Source organism: Zootermopsis nevadensis, unplaced genomic scaffold, assembly GCF_977971745.1.
Source record: "Zootermopsis nevadensis isolate Lab colony 2312 unplaced genomic scaffold, Znev_1.0 Znev_ptg000022l, whole genome shotgun sequence".
Lineage (NCBI taxonomy): Eukaryota > Metazoa > Arthropoda > Insecta > Blattodea > Termopsidae > Zootermopsis > Zootermopsis nevadensis.
In genome coordinates this window covers 9,103,272-9,123,804 of record NW_028259154.1, presented here as the reverse complement: position 1 = coordinate 9,123,804, position 20,533 = coordinate 9,103,272, and the positions used below count along the sequence as shown (strand labels likewise).

Genomic DNA, 20,533 nt, shown 5'->3' with positions numbered 1-20,533 from the left:
GAAGAAGCGAGAAGAAAAGGTATCAAAACACATTTAAAATAAAACGAAGGGTCTGTCTTGATGAATGTCTCACCTGGTCTGGGTACACCCTACAAAGTAGCCAGCTCCTGCCTGACCTACTGACTTAACGCTCACCTCGTAATGAGTTCAGGGGGGCCCATACCCACCCCCGAGTCCTCGCTCGGAGTACGGTATTCTTCCGGTTCGTTAAACTGTTCATAGGTGACACCACCTTCAGGAAACTTGTAGGGACGAGACGTTTGATAGGTCAGCTCTGGCTGAAAAATATACACGCACGGTATTTGTTTGGGCAGGACGTGTGTGCAGTGACCCCGCCGAGTTAGGGAACACAAATTGCTCTGATGCTTTCGCTTTTTTTCCTGCTTGAAATTTTACGAATTCCTAACACAGTTCCCGAAACGTGCAATCAGAATCTACGTGTCTTCGACTTATGAACTGATATTTAAGCTTATAGCTTGAATGCAGTTTCATGAATATAGGCTTTGATTACAAAGCACACAAAACAGACGCCTGATAATATCGTCCTTCTGACAAAAAGACTTAAGTAGGTTTAAAATGTTACTGTACCAAGAAATACGATTATGAAGAGCACCAATGTTATGCTGAACTTTGTACTTTGCCTGAGGTACAATTGATATACAAGACGTTTCGGGGGGATGTCTACTCTCCTTATCAAGTTATTGGGTGTCACCGTGGGCCTAATGACAGTTATTTTTTATTTGTTGTTATTTTGAGATTATTGACTACGGTTGAGTTAGATGCATTCATCTGAAAATGTCAGTGGTTCCAACTCCCGAAACGTCGTATAAATAAAATATGCCTAAGACAATGTACGACGTACAACAATTTGGTTATATTAAGAAGGGTGTATTTCCCAAGCGACTCCTCGATAAAGCAGTCCATTCTGGAATTGAGTTACATTCAGCGTTCTGTAGGTCATTCTCCAATTGGGTCCTTTACTTCACTCACGGACTAAGTCAAATACGCCATAAGTCAACAGACATACATGGACACGAGCAACGGAAATTATAATCCAGTAACGTTTATAAAAATTAATCCCGAGTTGAAAAGTTTCTTCTGCTGAAACAAAGAATCCTTTTAGAGTAATAAATTATTCACGGGCTACAAGCCATGAAACGTGGCTTAATGAAGAAAACGCCAACGTGAGGACCAAGATGGTTCTCGAAACGTTGGCGTTTTCTTAGCCGGAGAATAATTTATTATACTTAGCCGCCGTGAAAGCTTCAGATCATAAATCCCTTTAGAAATTTGGAAGGATTCGAAAAGGAGTTTCGGCCCAGCACAAATCCCTGAATAAAATTCTCATCCCAATGTTTGAAATATCGATTTTAAATGAAGACAAAATTGGGACAACACACAACGTGCCACAGGTAGGCATATTTCGTGTACAAGCACGTGTTATTAGGGTAACGATGGAAGGTCAGTGTAAGATATTCGCATTTTAAATAATAGAGTTTTCATTTTTCAAAAAGCTTGCTTGCCATTCATTTAGGTTATAACTTATCTAAATGCATACAAAAACTTGTATATAAAGTAGGCTATAAATCAGGATTGCATAATTTTGAAATTAGTTAAATTTTATTGGTATATTTTACTAAGGGCTCTTAACAAATTTAAACAAAATTAGTTTTGAGTGAGCAGCGTTATTACATATGTACGGACAGACACACATATCTACAGTGCCATCTTTACAACATATTCTAACACAGTATACTTTAATTGAATACTCTTATCTTCTTCTTTATATTTCAAGTTGTTTCTTGTCGAAGGATTTCCCAATCAAAATATTGTATGCATTCTTGTCTCTCCATGTGACCATTAGGATTTGTATTTCTATTTACAGCAGAAGTATTAACTAGAGCAGTTCTAAAAAATACTCACTCCCCTAACAATATGAGGTGACCAATAAAAATTAAGTTTCCCGTTTTACAACGCTCTAATTCGTACTCTTAGCCTATTTCTCCCCACTTAGACCCAAAAATTCTCTTAATAACTTTCCTTTCACATACCATACTGTCTGAGCGGAGAACTGACTTCACCTTCAAACAGAAGTACCCTTCTGCGCAGGCATACAGACACTCTAATACAGTGGTATTCAACCTGGGGTACGCGTACTCCCGGGGGTACGCAAAGACATCTTAAGGGGTACGTGAAATTTAAAAAAAAAAAAAAATTTATGTTAAACACTGAATAATCAGTAATGTAATTTATTTTAGATGTAGATTATATATTATGTATAACTTGAATTATACACCAACAACTTTGGGGGTACAAATTTGAAGAGAAATTATATCTGGGGTTATGATCTTTTATAAAATTAGAAATCAAGTTTCACAGCCATAGAAGACAAATGTTAGCATTATATACAGATCTATCTTAGGCCGACACATTTCTTTCACACTGACTACAGACTAGAAGACCGGAGACGGATTTTGAGCAGACAAAAGGGATTTCTACGTTGGTTACTACGTCCAGACCGGTTGTGCAATCCACCCATATCCTAGTCGGTCTCATTTTCTGGGGTTAGAGAGGTCGAAGCGTCAAGTTGATCACTCACCTCTTACCTACTGCTGACTTTAACAATATTTTAATTTATCCATACCTATTTGTGTGTGGTAATTAAGGGCAGAAGCCTTTTTATCATTTAATTGTACATATCTTAATCGTGAATGTTTATTAAAGTTGAATAAAAATAACATACAAACAAGTTAGGAAATGTAAGTCTAGCACAATTCTGGTGCGTTCTCTGTTCTTACCCTAGATTTCGTGGATTTTTAGTATAACAGACGATGATTTCATATTAACATGCCAATCACAAAATTCTGTTTCTGCCCCAAAAAATTCAAAGCGTCATTAATACAAGATCAACTTATAAATAACGTTACATCAATTCTCGCATGAAAATTTGTCGTTAATATTGTCCGATTGAAATAAAAAATTTAATTATTCGACAATTTTTATTTAAGTTCTAAATATCAAGTTTTATTTAAAATCCGTTCATTCGTTATCCAGTTATTATATTCGGACGGATTTTAATAGTATTTCGAAGTTTATAATCAGCCTGAAAAGACAGATCAGTCTGCTATAACAACTAGACTGTACATATAAGCGGCACTACCGGATGTTCAATGTCATAACCAATAGGTTGATATATATTTGCATTAATTAATTTTTTGTCATAACTTAGTCATAGACACAGTGAAGTAGGACATGCAGATCAGATCATAAATCCATCTTTGTGGGGAAAATCTACTCCAGATACATAAAAGTACAATAACGTACAAACATCGTATCATGTTAACATAATTTCGAAAATAAATTAATAAGTAAAATTAGTCAAAGGCGAAGGGTGAGTCACGAATTTTCAAACTCTCAAACGTTTATCCGATTTTTATAATTTGTTATAATAAACACCTAAATTATTACTATGGACTATGTTTAGTGCTCAATAATAAGGTCTTAAGTCAATAATAGAGATATAATATAAAATGAAGTTTGAACAAAAATTTTGACACTGAACTTTGTGATAAATTAGAACTGGTAATTTATTTGCAGACAAATTTCAATTGAAATTTGTTATATATAAACAATATGTAATGAAAATATTGCAAAAAGTAATTCATAGAAAAGACATACAAAGAGAAATGTTTATTGTCTCGTAGGATACACTAACCTATTATCCATAAGCTATGCACTTTCAAGAGTTTTGAAACTGCACAGTTCAGTTCCTTATTCGGTACCCTACTAACAAGTGCTGCTTGTTTGATTAAACTAGGTGCATAAGTATTAGACATCAACTGACCGGTTTTCGTGAGTCAGTAATTAAGCTCAACAACTGTGCGGTACATCTAAAAGTTTAGTTGTAATCCTGAACTTTTTGATGATGAAACATATTTAAAAACCTGCTCTCACTTCTAATATTATTTCTAGTGAAATAAAATACAGCAAATTGCAAACGTACGAAATATTCTGTCATAATTAATTGTCTTTATTTCAATATAATCAAGCCGGTGAGCTTCATGTTAACTCAAGTCATATCAAATACTTGCAACGAACAGAAGTTATTTAACATTGAACGTGGAGGTTATAGCCTATAATCTGCAGTTGGGAGGTTCTGTTTTCAAACCCCATCATGGACACAGCTTCTTCGTGCTTTTCCGAAGTCCTTTTAGGCAAATTCCAGAATATTCACTTAAATCAGGCTGCGATAGCTTCCTTTCACATAATTTTCCATTAATCATTATACCAATGGATGTATATAGTCTGAGCTGCTGTTAGCATCGATAAATGAACCATAATTATATTTAGTTACGCTTAAAACTATTCACTGTCTGGACTGTTTCCGTCGTCCTTGTTTAAAAAAGAATAAAATGTACAAACAATGAATAATTTTAAGTGTAATCCACCGTCGTTAAAACCCTTTAGAGTAGAATTATATTTAGGTACTTATGACGCAGTTCCATCAGCACAAGTTTTGTAACATCGAATGCCATTTAGGAATTGGGCTTATTTGGGAATAAACCGCATGTTTTTCCATTAATTTCAATTCTCCATACCTAAAAATCATCTCCATTTATTTAAAGATAATATTTTTAACTGACTAAACGTAAAAAACGTCGTTAGACCTTTGAATCCAAAGTTCTTCTAAATACGTTTGTACCGCAAAGAAAACACCACAATAATGAACAGCTTAACGCTGTTTAAGAAAAGAATACTTGTTTACTGGGAGAATCGTATGAAATCCATAAATAAAAATGCACAATTACTAACTGTTAAATCTGGTCACATACACAATGATTACTGAACTTTAAAGGGTCAAAGTTTACATCCTCACCTCCCTCATGCTTTCTTAATCTTATAATTTATTCAAATCCGCGTTTTTCACGTGTTCACCACCTGATTTTTGCATATTAGACGTCCTGGTGTTTTGAAGAACCCTAACGTCACAAATTATGATTATAGAAACATTTCCAGGTTTCATTCATGTAATAAAATTATCTGTAATAATAATTGTCAAAAATAAATTTTCAGCAGACCTAAGTCCATGCCCCACAGAATATTAATCGCCAGTATTTGAACTGAAAGGCACACGATCCGTTTAATGTCGGAGTTATTCTAACTCGTAAGAGCCTAAAAGTACAAAATGGATAATTGCATATAATCTAAAATGGAGACTATATAAAGCACAAGGCATCGAAAAATTATAATAATACTGTACGCATCTAGACGATGCAGCGAAACTAAAAATTAATGAAACTGGTAGAAAAGTTTACAGTTGGCCTGGTATACAAGAATGATTCAGAAAAGCATGTTTGTATTTTCCACACGTTCTGCTTCACTTGTTACAGGACGATTCAAAGCTCTATCGGTACACTTAAGTAGGGTACTAAGGAGAACTTTTGAAGCACAATATATAAAAAGAAAACAGTCTTCCGATTCGCCACTGTTTCAAGGTTGTGAAAGAACAAATGTTAAATTTTGATTATTTGTATTTTCGTGTTATGGAACTGATTTTGCATTCGCTAACAACAGCAATAACACGGTCAGACATTTGTGTTAATCGTAATGTAAAATACAATCAGAAAATTAATAATTTCCTTGGTTTTCAATTAAAAGTAATAAATATAGCCGGTAAATTTAAATAACTTGAAGAATAGGTGAACGGGAAATTATTTAATTTTATTAAAAACTGGAAAACCCCATTAAACAACAAGAGTTTATAAATCGAACTTACATAAATGTAGTTATTTGTAGTTACTTCCTAAAGTTTTATCACAGGAGTTTTTAAATCACTCTATAAAGTTACTGAAAATTGCATTTAACGATGCTGTAATAAATTACTTACTACGAGACACGTGAAAATGGGAAAAGATGGTGGAACGAACAGAGCCATAAAAGATACTAATACCGTTTCATACCACATATGTTACACATGTATCACCGAGTTATTGATCAATGTACGTTAAGGCTACGGTCAGGGTGTCTTGTTGAAGTTGCGGTCACCAACATGTGGGTGAACTAGATCATCATGTTATCACCGTCAACGCGTTAAGAATCTGAAATTAGATCTAATTCCATCGTCAAACATGTAGAATGTAGATACACTCGGCAATGCTGAGCAAATGTTTTTATTACATAAAAATCTTCTTTTGAAAATTATTTTATTAGTAAGGAGTAAATATACCAAGTAATATGTATTGTGATAAAGAACAGTAACGTGAATCTCACAATAATTTCTTCAACAGCGTGATAAAGATTTTTTTTAGTGTTCTGTCTGACGACAGGTCCATATGAACAGGATCCTTCCATCATTTTCTCGGACTGGGACCTGTTCATATACGTTCTTGGCAGATGATCCAGAAGTGGTTTGCCATTGCCTTCTTCTGTGTGTGAATGGAGTAATTGTTGGGATGCCACGGAGAAACCGGGGAAGACCCCGGAGGAAAACTCCGTGTTGCCTAGACCACGGCCTTGCCCAACACAAGTTATAAATCTGAGCACCACCGGGAATTGAACCCGTGACCCCAGGATTACAAGGCCAGCGTTCTAACCGCTAGACCACCGTGGCGGTCTATCTAAATTATGTGAAAATATCTGTCGGTATTGGTCTTCTGAGTACCAACGTAGTCCACACGGCGATACAGCGCCGAAGGCACCTAAACCGCTGTCAGAAGCTCTTCTGGAACTTTTCAAGTCCCGTAACTAGCGTCTTTCATTAAAAATCTGTACCTTCTTCTTAGCCAACCATCTTAAATCTGATTGTATAATCAATATTTATCATACTGAAAACAATGAAAAATTCGGTGGAATGAAATAAAATTGATTTTTTCCGTTTCCTTCTCGTGTTCTATAGAAAGAGACAGACGAATTCTGACCATATCGATTCAATTCTATGGTTACGTTCTTTTACTTCATTTACTGAGAGATAGGGTACAAAGGTAATTGAAGTTTGATCGTAGTCTTTTTATTGTTTCTATAGTGAAAAATCATGTCTCTGTGGATCTAGGCCGATAACAGCACCATTGTCCTTCAAACATATGTTACTCGAACGAATATGGAGAAGTAGTTGGATATTATTGACGACAACTGAAGGATTCGTAGAAAAACTGTCTCACTACCATTTTGTCAACGACAAATCTCACGGGAATTATTATTCTTTGCATGAACCTGGCCTTAGCGATGAAAAGCAGATGATAACAGTGTGAACTATGGTATACTGGCCTGACCGCAGTCATAGTGTGTAAGTACGCTCACAGCGGTCTTAGCCGGAACTACTATACTACAGACTTAAGTTCTGTGACGTAGGCGGACCGGTAGGCTATTGATGTGCGCATGCGTAACTCCCTATTCCTGAATAGGGGACATTCGTACAAATAGATTTCTCACAAGCCTTATTGATTTCCGCGGTTCGCAGCATCGTTATTAATTTATTTTATTATAACTGATTAACGTCCAGTGATGAAAAGTATAACCAGTAAAGTTTACATTAAATTAGAACAGGCACGACATTTTTCGGTCTGCTTTTAGAGCAGCACGTGACTTCCCTGGCCTCATACATCACAGGGACTTACTTAACTCTCGCGTACAGCATAGCTCCATTCTAAGTTTCAAAGTAATTTAAGTAATATATAACAAACCGCTGCTTTTTATGGGCATCTGACGACCTATTCACTCACTAACAACCAGTAGCTTATCGAGTAAAGTTAAAGCACAGAATGAAGACATCTATCGTGACTAGCTGCCATAAACTCACTTCTGGTAATGCACAGAATTAAATGACAACCCGACCAAAATCCCTTCCTTGTAAATCCTCATAAACTGGGAATTCACTAACAAATGGAACGAATCGAACCGCAGAAGCAAATTTACATAACAGAGAAATACATCATTAACAAATACAATAGTACAGCGTCTTAGGTAGATTTTAATATACCAAAAAAACACAAAGTTCATTTATAAATCCTATTAGTCAATTTGTATGTTTCATTTTCGAATTTACTGTACGAATTTAAATTAAATATATTAATGAGTTTGGTATTAAACGTTATCGGGCGAATTATATTTTTGTCCGTATCCATTTTCATCACCACATATATGCCTAAATTTAATTAGAGTTACATACGCCCGGCATATAATACGTGTGTAAAAATAGATAAATGCACAAGCAATTTTAGCAAGACTTGTAACGAAAATAACGCTTCTGATACCAACCCGTAGAACATAGTATAATGATAAAATGAATATTAAAAAAAATAATATACGAGGATGTGAAATAGGTTTGTGTGGCTGTGAACGCAATATAGAAACGGGTTCTTGTGAGAATGACAATAAGACTTCGGATTCCATAAAAGAAATAAATATGGCTAGCCAAGCTGCTATTGTTTTTTCAAGGAGTCTTATTTACAAAACCGTGGTCCTTGAAAGGTGTAATCTGCTTGGCACATTAATCGTGTATGATTATTAATTTCGACTGTTAATTAGAATTGACTACAATTTTAATATCATATAAAGACGATTATTATATCGAATATATATTCCCTCATGATAATAACAACGCTAAAACAAATTAATTTATAGATTTTTCTACTGCTCTAAAGTAATTACATTTAAAATTATTAACCATCACCACAAAAAACTAAAATTCATTTTGTATTAAACAAATTCTGCAACGGTAATGAACTAATCTATTAAAATTACTGTATTTACAGTACAATACACTTATATGGAAACCTACTTCAGTTCTTTTTTGTTATATTTTCTAATTAATTTTAGATTATTTAACGAACTGTCAACTCACCATTCGATAATGCGTTCCTATCTCATCTGACGGTGTATGACTTATAGAGGTAAAACAGAATGGTTAAGTAACTTACGAACCTAGCCTATCATTCGACTGATTAAAAGTTAAAGACCCCTTCTTCCATAATTACAGCAACGTCTGTCTAATACTGGTTAAAAATTTTCTTTAGAAGTGACATCCTGTGTTTGAACAGGTCTCAAATGTTGTCATGAAAATTTAGTTCAGCATCAGACTATTTGTGTTCCCTAACCTCCACCACTGCCAAGTTATAAAACTAATCTCATAATGTGGTTTTCTAAATTAAGGCGGCTCACTGTGAAATACTTCGGTTACGACACAGCTGAAATTGTAAAATAATTAAATGCAGAAGGAGGCGGCAGGATCCTCCAAAACATGTTTAACATTTTGACACTTCGCAGTATCCAGAGGAGACTACATTGATTATAAACCAACGCGAAAATCTCAAATATAAATTATTTTTAAACTTTTTAAAAAAAGTTAAGAAGCTTTCAAGAAGCATAGTATAAATTGTATTTCCAACTTTCTACATCATAACAACAGACAAAAGACAAGGCATTCAGACGGAACAAGTGTGACTACAGAGGAAGACAGACAGAGAAGATACAGCCTACATACAGTTAAGACTGTAGTAGAGCAAGGTGACGAGAAAGAGAGAGAGAGAGAGAGAGAGAGAGAGAGAGAGAGACAAGGCATGCAACGCTATCACGATGAACAAGGTGTGGGTTCGTACCCCAACCGGTGCAAAACACTGCTCTACTGGATCACGATGACGTTAATAAAATGAGATATAATTCATTTCCTTAAAAGATAAGTTCTCATGCTCCACACAGTGTCTGGAATGAAAAAGTGTAAACTTATAACTGATTCACATCGCCATACTTAGCGTAAGGCACTGTAAGATCAGCACAATAAACTTCAACTGAGATTCTGAACAATTCTGATCCATCACTGATCATTATATGCTATGGCTACTTCCAAAATTTGTATTCTGGATTTATTCTAACAGAAATTAAATAGCCAGCTGACACATTAGATTCTTTCCATCAAATACAAAAAGTTTGGTTATATAAATTTTTGATACTATTATACATATTTCAGAGTTTATATCAAATAATTTTGAAGGGTGATACTTCAGATTTACTTTGTAATAGGCCTACAGTTAATTGATATACACAATTGTAACGTAATTTCACTATTGTACGTTCTGTAGTACGCGACTGGACATAAAATGTTAAACATCAGATTAGTATTTAAGATGGCTGCTTTATCTGAATGTTACGAAAACAAGCTGCAAGTTAATAAAAACTGTAAACTTCAAACGTAGATATTGGGCAAATTCGTAGCCTTTTGTGTTTAAGTATTACACCATGAAGGCATACAGATTTGACTCTAAATATTCTTAACATCGACCTTACATGGAGGTAGGTTTTCATCTTAATGTTCCCGCTACCTTTAACCTCGCCTGATAGACCACAGATTCTGTATAGAAATTACGGAAAAACTACTGGAAATCTAAACCTTGTTCTTCTATTTCTATATTGTCAACTTATTGATTGAGTTATCTTATTTGACACTTACACAATGTTTTACTTTTTATTTCATGTCCAGTGGCGAATTTTGTTATTAGCGGCATTGAGTTTTCCAGTTCTACCAACAGAAATCTCAGATGACGACTGTCACTCACAGAATTAAAATATTTGTCCTATACTTGTTAAATAGCTCAATATTATCATTTTAGAACCCCTTTCTACTTAAAATACATTTTTAGCAAATCATAACATTTAATTACAAATTAATATTTTTGTTACTTACTAACAGAGTCACATGGGACAAATTACCCACATTACCAAACCCACAACTGCAATAAACTACAAGTATATTCGTGGAAATTTGAATCAGGTTGTAATTTTCTGAAACTGTTTCAAGTACCTTACGTTAAGCAGCGTTGTGAATCATGACTTACTGGAGGTGCACAAAGGTGAATTGGTGCTCTGAATTAAGTACATAAAATATAGTCATCAAGACCCCCATATTAGTCAGTTTATTGATCTGTTTATAATTTTTCGATATTATGAGCAAAGGATGAAATATTTAGTGTTTTCAATTTTAATATGATTTACTGGTCATTTTATCTCCATTTAAATTTTAAAAGTTGGTTTATTTCTTTAAGACTAGACGATCCAAAGTGACATGCATTAGTTACAGAAGTAACGTTGGAATTCTGAACTTGTAAAACATTTCACGGAAAAAGTGATCTTCTCGAGGATAACAGTCAAAACAATTCCATTCTTTTATCGGACCGGAAATTTTATAATAGCGTTCAATAGAACTTGTAACTGATCAATACCGTGAGCGAGATGAATTCAGTTCACATCCGTATATTAAGCTATATTTCTTTACAAGTCATTTTAATACCCTTTTTCTATATTCAATTTTCCAAGCTACTTCGACTAAATACTTGTATACATGTTCCATATCTTCCATATGTAATATTCGAAACTCCGTAGCATCCCCTTACTCTAACCAGTGTAATTGTATTTAGTGGAATAGGTTATGTGTCTTTACATTATTAAATTTCTCCAGCCTTTCTTCAATTAATCCACTCCTCCCGGTCCAAGTATTCTCCTCAACACTCTTCTCAAAGACACCAATTTATTTTCTTCAATTAGTGTTTAAAAATTTTTGACAACCATATAAAACAGTGGATAAAATAATTCTGTGTGCTTACGTTTTTATATAGCAGACGTAAAGATAAAATATATTAGACTGTAGCTAGCATTCCACTAATTTAATCTGCTCTTAACTTCTCGGTAAACGAAATATGCATGTTATTGTCGTTCCCAAAATACTTTAAATTCGACGTATTTTAAAAGGATTTAATAATTATCTGCACATCATGATTCTGTGGTACATTCTATTACGTAAAGCGTGCTTCACGATGGAGTTATATCTCTCTTCCCAAAATACAGGTGACAAAGTGATCAGCAGAAACTGACAAACTTCATGTACATGTTAATTATTGACAACAAGAAACCATTTTACTTCACATCTCCTATCTAAAAAACAATGACTTATTTAATATGGTAGCTTAACAGCAATTAATCTTGAAGTTTTATAAATATTTTAATTATTTTGAATAAAAATATCCAATGATTAAATACATTACGTTTTTAACAAAATAAATTCCAGTATAAACGATATTAATTTATTTAGAATTTTTCCAAAATCAATATTATAATAAACAGAAAGGAATTTAATTATAACATTCTACTCACATGAAACAGAACAGCTGAATGTATAACAAAATTTAATAAATTTTATTTTCCAACGAAAAATATGTAAATGTATCTACCGGAATGCTCCAAGATACAAAAACCTAGGATAATGCGTTTTCCTCTGGAAAAACACAGATTAGCTGTGTCAAGTATGAACACTGACAACTCACGTTGTGTTGTAACAGACATATTTTGATGAATTACACGGAATCTTCTGCGAGTTGAAATCGACGTTACAACTATGGAAGTGTATTCCGGTATGGAAGACATCTCCAGAGCTTGTTATTACTATTATAAAAGTTCAAATTACATAAAATTTAATTATTTACTCTGGTTGAGAAGATTACATTGTTGTAGTCTACTGTTAAAAATATAACTTCCTATGTAACAGAACTTTGAAACTTTTTAAATAAAAATAAAATCTCATTTTTACTTCATTCAGCTGAAGATGGCTGTCTTATGGGTTGTTGTGCCATGTAGTCTGGTAGAAGTTTACAGACGTTTCAGAGGTCCTTGCTGTCTCCATCATCAGGGCGATATTTCGTCTGAAACGACGGTAAACTTCCTCCAGACTACACGGCGCAACAACCCAGAATACAGCCATCTTCAGACTCACCGCCGTGAAAACTTCAAATCCTACAAAATCTTTAGCTGTATCCACTCATAAAAGCGTAAATTTGGATATTGGTGTAGGGGGAAAGCTACTTCCATTCTTAAGCTACGAAATACGATGAGTTGGTAGACTGGACGAGCGTCAGAGTACTTTTTTAATGTGGTAGCAAGATAAAAATACCAAGACTGTACCGAGACTCGATCCTCGGGCTCCCTGTTCGTGGATATTCAGTTTGCTGACTGGCTCCTTAGGAAAAGTATGAATAAAGACAGCTGAAGATAATCGGTAGCGAACACTGGATACATTTATGTAGAAGTGACTTGGAATTCATTAGTAATGCGAGTTTTAACTACAGCCGACCCTTCATATGATCTTTAGTACTAAATGCATTGCTATATTCATCGCAAAATTATATTTTACAACTAAATACAATTACGCGATAATTTTTAGTGTCGTATTAAATCATAAATTCAAAATGTAAGTACAGGTATAATTATGATACATTCCGCGCATATGATAATCTAACAGTTAAATAATACAGCATACTGCTCATGGCGATGCAAAAATAAAGCATCATAATTCAAACTTAAAACGAAATTAATTCCTTATTACAACCCTTAACAGGGATTTTAAGCGAGGCAATACATAAATAAACAAATTTACGTATAAAAATATCGCGTAGTGCCATTAGATTGTATTTGTGGGTGATTAAATGGAGAGTCGATACAGAAGGCTCATTTTCTAACAATTGGAAATGTACAAACTTCTTCATGGAACAAATCTTCAGGTATCAACTGATATTTCGTATCAGATTAGCACTTAGCACTTAAACGTTCCGTTCATCAGCTCGCGCGCGGGCCCCAGCATCTCTTCCATTCCTCTCTGTCGCGTGCTCGGGTAGACAAGTGTCTGGTGGTTTGGCCACGTAAATTCTCCATCTTCCGTCGTTTCGCCTCACGACGTGGCCTGCCCAGCGGTGTTTCCGCTTCGCCACATGCCGTAATGGGTCCTTAACGCCTGACATCCGTCTGATGTCAGCAGAGTGAAGATGACGGTCTCTCTGCTGGCGTAAGGTGACGCCGACACGTCGACGCTCAAGGGAGGCGAGGGCGACTCGAAATTGCTCCGAAAGGCCCTTAGTAAGAGACCACGTCTCGGCGTCGTAGCAAAGTGCCGACAGTACGACGGAGTCGAAGAGTTGAGCACGTAGTTTTATGTCCTGCGTGGCGTCGATCACCGATCGGATGGATCCGAATGCTGACCATCCTGCTCGCTGTCTCCGCGCCAGCTCCGGTTTGAGCTCGTTCTGCGCGGTGATGAGGCGTCCAAAGTAGAGCAGCAGCATCGTATCAGATTAGGTCGATAAATTTCGTTATTTCTCACCATGTATTCCCAACTTCAGATTGAAATTGAATTATGTTAACAATTTATACTTTTAATAACTTTACTCCAAAGGATAACTTGTATCGGAAATTCTTCTCGGGCTATCAACCGTGTAAGGTGGCTTAATGGAGAAAACACCAGCGTTTCAAGAACTATCTTCGTCCTAATCCTTGGGGGACGAGGACGAAGATGACATGGCTTGTAGCCCGAGAAGAATTAATTATATTCAGTCGCAGTGAAACTTTCAGATCATACAACATACATCGTCCTTCGAAACCACTTCCAAACCCCAATTGTGTCTACCTGTATGTCCGTGTCCTGAAACATCGTGCCTTCAGAACCTTTTAATTTCACTTCCCCGACAATTTTTTAGCGGACTTATAATTAAATCATATGATTAAATAGCATAAGTTTATTCCTTGGAAAGAAAGATTGTTGCGTATGATAAGCTGATATTTTGAAAAGGCTTCTAACACGTTCAGTATAGTGATTTTGTTGTAAATCTAGTTTTGCATGATAAAATTACAACACACTTAATTATTACATTTAGCAATGTAATTTAACACGCAGAAATCTCTTACTGCAATAATTATCGCATAATGAGAGAGTGATTAGATTTTAAAACAACATTTAGGATGGTTTTATTCATAATTGCACGTAAACAGACTAATAATGTTGCTATAAATTATTATCTCGTATAAGAAAACAAACTGCATTCTCCGAAATGACATCTTCAACTTTTAAAGAACCTGTGATTGGCTTTGGTTTTAAAAACAATTTAAAATGACTTCCGCTGCAGTAGCAGGGGATGCACGCGAAAGACGGGAACTTTGGTACATATCGAGAATTCCACATGGCTTTACTACTTAGGTTAAGATCGACATCTTCACCGTGAGGACCTCAAACCTCAAGAAAGTGTATTGGTAAAGTTTCAAATAATTATACTGGGATTTAGCGCCGTGTAGTATGTTTAAAGTTTACCAACTTTTTAGGGGTACTTGTTAGCCCAGACGATGAAGGCAGCAAGTACCTCTGAAACGTCGGTAAATATTTACTAGACTACACGAGGCTAAAACCCAGAAGACAACTATCTTCATACCCGTTGCCATGAGAATCAAAATTCTACTAAATGTTATACGTTATCAATACTGACACAAGAACAATTATTTTAGGAAATACGAATAACACAGAGTCATATATGACGTTACTACTGAAACTTACAATTATCGGTGAATCGGTGATGCAAAACACTGTGGAAACTTACAAGTTTCGACATATTATTTCAGCCTTACACCATGTAATTATTTGATTCTCTTAGAGAATGGAGAACGCATGTTTGCTGCAAGCAAATATTAATTATGTTCACAGTCTTTGGATCGCGTACTTAGTGTCTTGGTAAATAAGAAAACACCGTCATTTCAATTGGAGCATGAATTTAATTTTCAAGATCTGCCGCTGGTTGAGCAAGTCTGCCTGGAATGTAAATCTAATGATACAAATGTAATTACGTAACATTTCTCTCCACAGGATATTTGTTCAAGTGACAGGGCACTCCAAATTTATCAGTTTCGAATGCAACGGGTTGTACCTGCTAAATGAACATGTTTCTAGGAACAGGTTTAAAAAGCTGACAGTCGTTCAGAGAGTTAAGAAATTCCCCACCTTTTCTGAAACAGAAATATTAATTATGTGTTCACTGGCCTCTATCCTAAGCCAAGTGGACCCAATTTTCACACGTTCTTTTTAATATCAACTCCCATTAATTTGACTGATTTTCGTGAAACTTTAAATGCATATCATACAAATAGGGGCTCTCACTTTCTTTTTAAGTTGTCCACAATCGATAAATGAAGAAACCACATCAGCCATTCTAGCTTATGACCTGGAGAATGTACAGGATAATTCAAAAGTAGCTGCACAACTTTGGAGGACTGTAACCGTGTTACCTGTAGCCAAAATGTGCTGATATCAGAAGATATCTGAAGAGCATAACCTGAAGTTTCGTTTGTTTGTTGTAGTTCTTCACATTGCCGCTGAGAGCGTTTGTGAATTGTGAAAAACAAAATGGAGACTTATAGTGGCGCGGAAAGAGCACACATAAAACAGTACTTTAAGTGTCGTAGACCACTGAACTTCTATAATGGCGTAGGAACATGATACCTCATGCCCAAAGTCATTAATTATATACTGCACTGTACTCAGTAATCAGAGCTGTCCTTTATGAGCTCCTTGCATGAAACACATAAAGTGAAAGCAACTCGACGGTCCTCCGTCTATCCGCATGTTTCATACGCGAACCTACAACTAATTAATTTTAGTGAAGTTCGTAATGGTTAATTTATTAGCACGTCGGTGCAATATAATCCACACTTCAAATGGCATTAAAATAGAACTTTACAGTTTATTTTTACAGGTCTACTTCACGTAACATCAAATCAAACGTTTCCAAATTTCTTATAATTCCAATTTCGTATAACAATCAAATAAAACTTTATTTTAATACATAATATAAAAATGTATAGTGCCATTGCCTCACAAAAACTACGAGACTTAAGTAGTACCATTGAGGAAAGACGCCAGAAATATGGCCCGAGAGATTTAAGGTTTTCACTGAGAAGAAAATGTGGTTTGTGGCCTTACAATTTGCAACGTTTGAAAGTTTGTGGATTGGTAAAATTAAAGGGACATACCATCTCCATCTTCAGAGACTCAGCAGAATCGCGATTGCCCGACAATCGGTTTTCGACGTTCATTCCGTTTTATCTGACGTTTTGTGTCGGAACTCTCCATTTTATCAGCATGCACTCACCAAACCACGCACCGCTAAATACTGTATTTATTTCTGACATTTTTTCATATGACACCGCATTGTATTCTCTTCGTAATTCAATAATATCGTAAACTGAGTTGCTATTTACATTTTCATTAATTTTCCGTATTATCCGACCATCCTTCGAACCTGTTTTGACAGGATATCGGGAATATACTATACTTTTATCAATAAATCAATTGTAGACACCTACAAATCTACAGTTTCAAAACCTACAGAGTTATAATCCACAGATTCTCATGTATTCTATCATCATCAGTTATGAAACAGATAATACATTATTCTACTAATTTGCCAACATTTCTAGCACACTGCCGAGGCTGGACGCAGCCATGCTGGAAAATAACTCTGTAGTTTGAGTTCTGAACCACGTTCTTTATTACAATTTTAATTCATAACGCGAAACTGGTTCTCTCCCTTTTCTGTGCATGCGATGTTTAATGTAGTAAATCAATAAGCTTAGCGTATTAACCTGTGTTATATTAAATTGCCGTTATCGAATTATATGATTATTTTAAAGTGATCTGTTGAATAAATTAATTATAATGAAAAGTTCACTAATTTTCAAATTATATTGCAATAGTACCATTTCAGATAATCAGGTCAATCACACAAAGATTTCCAACACAATACGTAAATATCATTGTCGTCAATGTTATATTTACGATACTGCAATAATTTAACTATTCTTTATCTAGATACTTGTTATTAAATATAATAGTGTTTATATTTTAGTGTTGAGATAATTCATTAGTCTTACACGGAATAAACTGTCTGTGATCAGTGAGAGTGAAAAATTTAAATTGAAGTTATTATCTAAGATATAAAAGACTGTAGCAATGAAAGCAGCCTTTGATCTAGAAAATGAGGTTTGTAGACGATTTTCATAAGTCAGAATTGAAGTGACAGCTGCGATTATACATTTAAGAACTTGCAAATTAAAATATAAAGAAACAATATAAAAATCGTATTTCAGATAGTTTATTTAAAAGCAAAATACGATATAATTGAATTACAAAGTAAAACCAGGCCGTTTAATTGAATTTAATATTAAACGCAGAAGTTGATAAAAACATCTAAGGACCTAAGCAATACCAACCAAATAACAAAATCCGTGCCACTGGCCCTCATTCCAGCGGAATTATTTAAATATATCACCATTGCCTTGATACTGCAAGTTTATATAGGGTTGCGGCAGTGAAATCTGACAGTTTTCAGAGTGCAGCTAACGATATTGAGTGTTGGGGAAAGTGTGTGTGGCTTCGTGGCCGCCAAGTCCTGCACTTTCCTCTGCCTGTGTAGTGAGAGACAGTACGACTAACTGGTCGGTGGCGGAACGCGTATTCGCGGTAACAGAATTTATTTAATGCAAATCGGCAATCCAGGTCCAGAGAAGATTTAGGCGTGCATTTAATGTTGTACGGCACGAAAGAATTATTTTGAGGTGGGTGGTCGTTTTGCTGGTAGTGCACGGAGAGTCCGCACACCAGAGAACATTGCAGCAACTCGCTCTACTAGGTGTCTATCAGCTACACCTATCGGACAGGAGTGTTCGCCGTATTCTGCACGAGGTCCTCAAATTTCATCCTTACAAAATTAAATTTGTGCAGAACGCACACAGCTCGTGAATCGATTAACTGTTTCAAGCCATGTTTTCCGGACACATCATTTCCCGATTTGGAGACGTCGCCTGGCCACCTAGGCCCCCTGATCTAACGGCTGGCGACTACTTCCTATGGGGATATTTGAAGTCTAGAGTGTATGTTAACAAACCACATCACAGAGTTGAAACAATGCATCACCGAAGAAATTCGAGCAATTCATGCTGCTTTATTGCGACGAGTTATGGGCAATTTCCGGTCTAGATTACAAGAATGTATTCGTTGTCATGGAGTCCACTTGACAAATGTTATTATTAAGAAATAAGCAGAAATTAATAAATTGTATTATACTGCTGTTTTTCAAGTGAAAGTGTTTTATTTTAATTCGACCCGAGTTTGACACAATAGCGCTCTGAAAACCGTCACATTCCACTGCCGCACTCTGTACATGCGAAAAAACTCATGTTAGAGAAAATTTAACTACATTCTACGCTGTATTCTGAATTATGATCAAACATGTTATGAATAATTTATAATCTTGATGTAAAAATACTTTTCTTTTGTTAAGCAAGAATTCATTAACGTCCATATCTGGATTAGTTTCATTATGTATGTTATGTTAAGACATAGAAGCATTGAATAAACATTTTCCAACGGCCTCTTTCAGTTTAGAAAAAAATTGAAGCATTACGAGTTTTCGAAATTTACATCCTTTAACATTTACTTCAATGTACCCCATAACGGTCATATAGAATTATTTCCAGGGAAATTATATTTATTCACCCAGAAGACACATCAAAGTGTTTAAAGCACTAGAAAGGCAAATGTGTAATTTTAAATATAGTTTTGTCCTAAATATGGTCAGTTTCATGCAGGAGTTAATCGTGTTTTAACAATTAACAACTGATTACTGGGGAGAAATAAATTTATATTCTTTTGCAGAAAACGCAACATAATGGTGAATATGAAAATGGTTGTCTTCATATTCGCCGTCGAAAGAACCAGAGGTACAAATTTTAATTCATGTATTTTAGGACATATTGGAAAGGAATACATGGATACAGCAGGAAGGAATTCGAGATCAATACCGTATACAACTACAGTTAATAAAGTATACTCAGTCTGATGGATATACCTAGGGCAAACATTTCCCGTGCCGGACGGAACGTGTGTGTACGTTCGTAATATACGTTCCTCCCTCCCCCCGGTAGACCGCGTTCATTGATTGTAACAAGCGGTAACTGTTTTACTAGTCAGTCACGAAGGCTGCCTACATAGGTGGAGTTAAGTTCATTACGGATATTAGATTATAAAACTGTTTGATACTGTGCTTACGTAATGCCATATTTCAACCGCAGTTCTACCTGCAATATGTTTACCCACAACACGCAGTCTGAATCAGCAAGGAAACAGATTGCGAAGTTCAATAAAACCTAAACTTTATTTAAAAGTAACGGGAGAATATTTTCTAATTATTCTTTATTAAGCTTAATCAATGGTTTAGATTTTTAAGAAAGAAAATTAGGCTGTTATTTTATATGAAGTAATGTTTGATGCAGAAAACTATCAGGATTATAATACGAAAATAAATACATATCTGTATATAATTTGATAATCAAAAGCTAAATATTTACGCTGTGGAAAGAGTTTTGTTATCATGATTCTTACATTGATATCTCGTCATCAAAGAAAATCATTACTCATTCTTGAGTTCTGGGTTTGATCCTCGATTCGTCAATTTTGTTACACTTCAATCATTTGGATTAACGACGGTTTAGTTTTATAAATCAGGTACTGCCTACTTCATTAAAATATCCTCACAAACCACATTAACAATTTATGTAGTCTTCTTTCATTGTCGCCTAATAATGACATTACGCCTCAAATTGTCAGTAATTATCGTAAGTAACCGGAAATAAATATCAAAAATAACTCGATATGCCCTTGATTCATCGACTGGAAATTTTG

At 35.2% G+C, this 20,533-nt stretch overlaps 1 protein-coding gene across 10 annotated transcripts in view; it reads right to left on the bottom strand.

Moving 5' to 3' along the window:
* dysc (whirlin protein dyschronic) overlaps positions 1-20,533 on the bottom strand; it is a 250,246-nt gene that overhangs the window by 84,761 nt on the left and 144,952 nt on the right. For 7 of the 10 annotated variants that reach the window (XM_087353900.1, XM_087353899.1, XM_087353902.1 and 4 more), the window contains exon 10: positions 136-278. The exons of 2 other annotated variants lie outside the window; for them this stretch is intronic. In XM_087353900.1, the coding sequence (XP_087210026.1) occupies positions 136-278 (143 nt within the window). Of the gene's footprint in view, positions 1-135; positions 279-13,378; positions 14,058-20,533 lie in introns of those variants that run through there. One more of the 10 variants, XM_087353908.1, reaches the window with a different exon arrangement.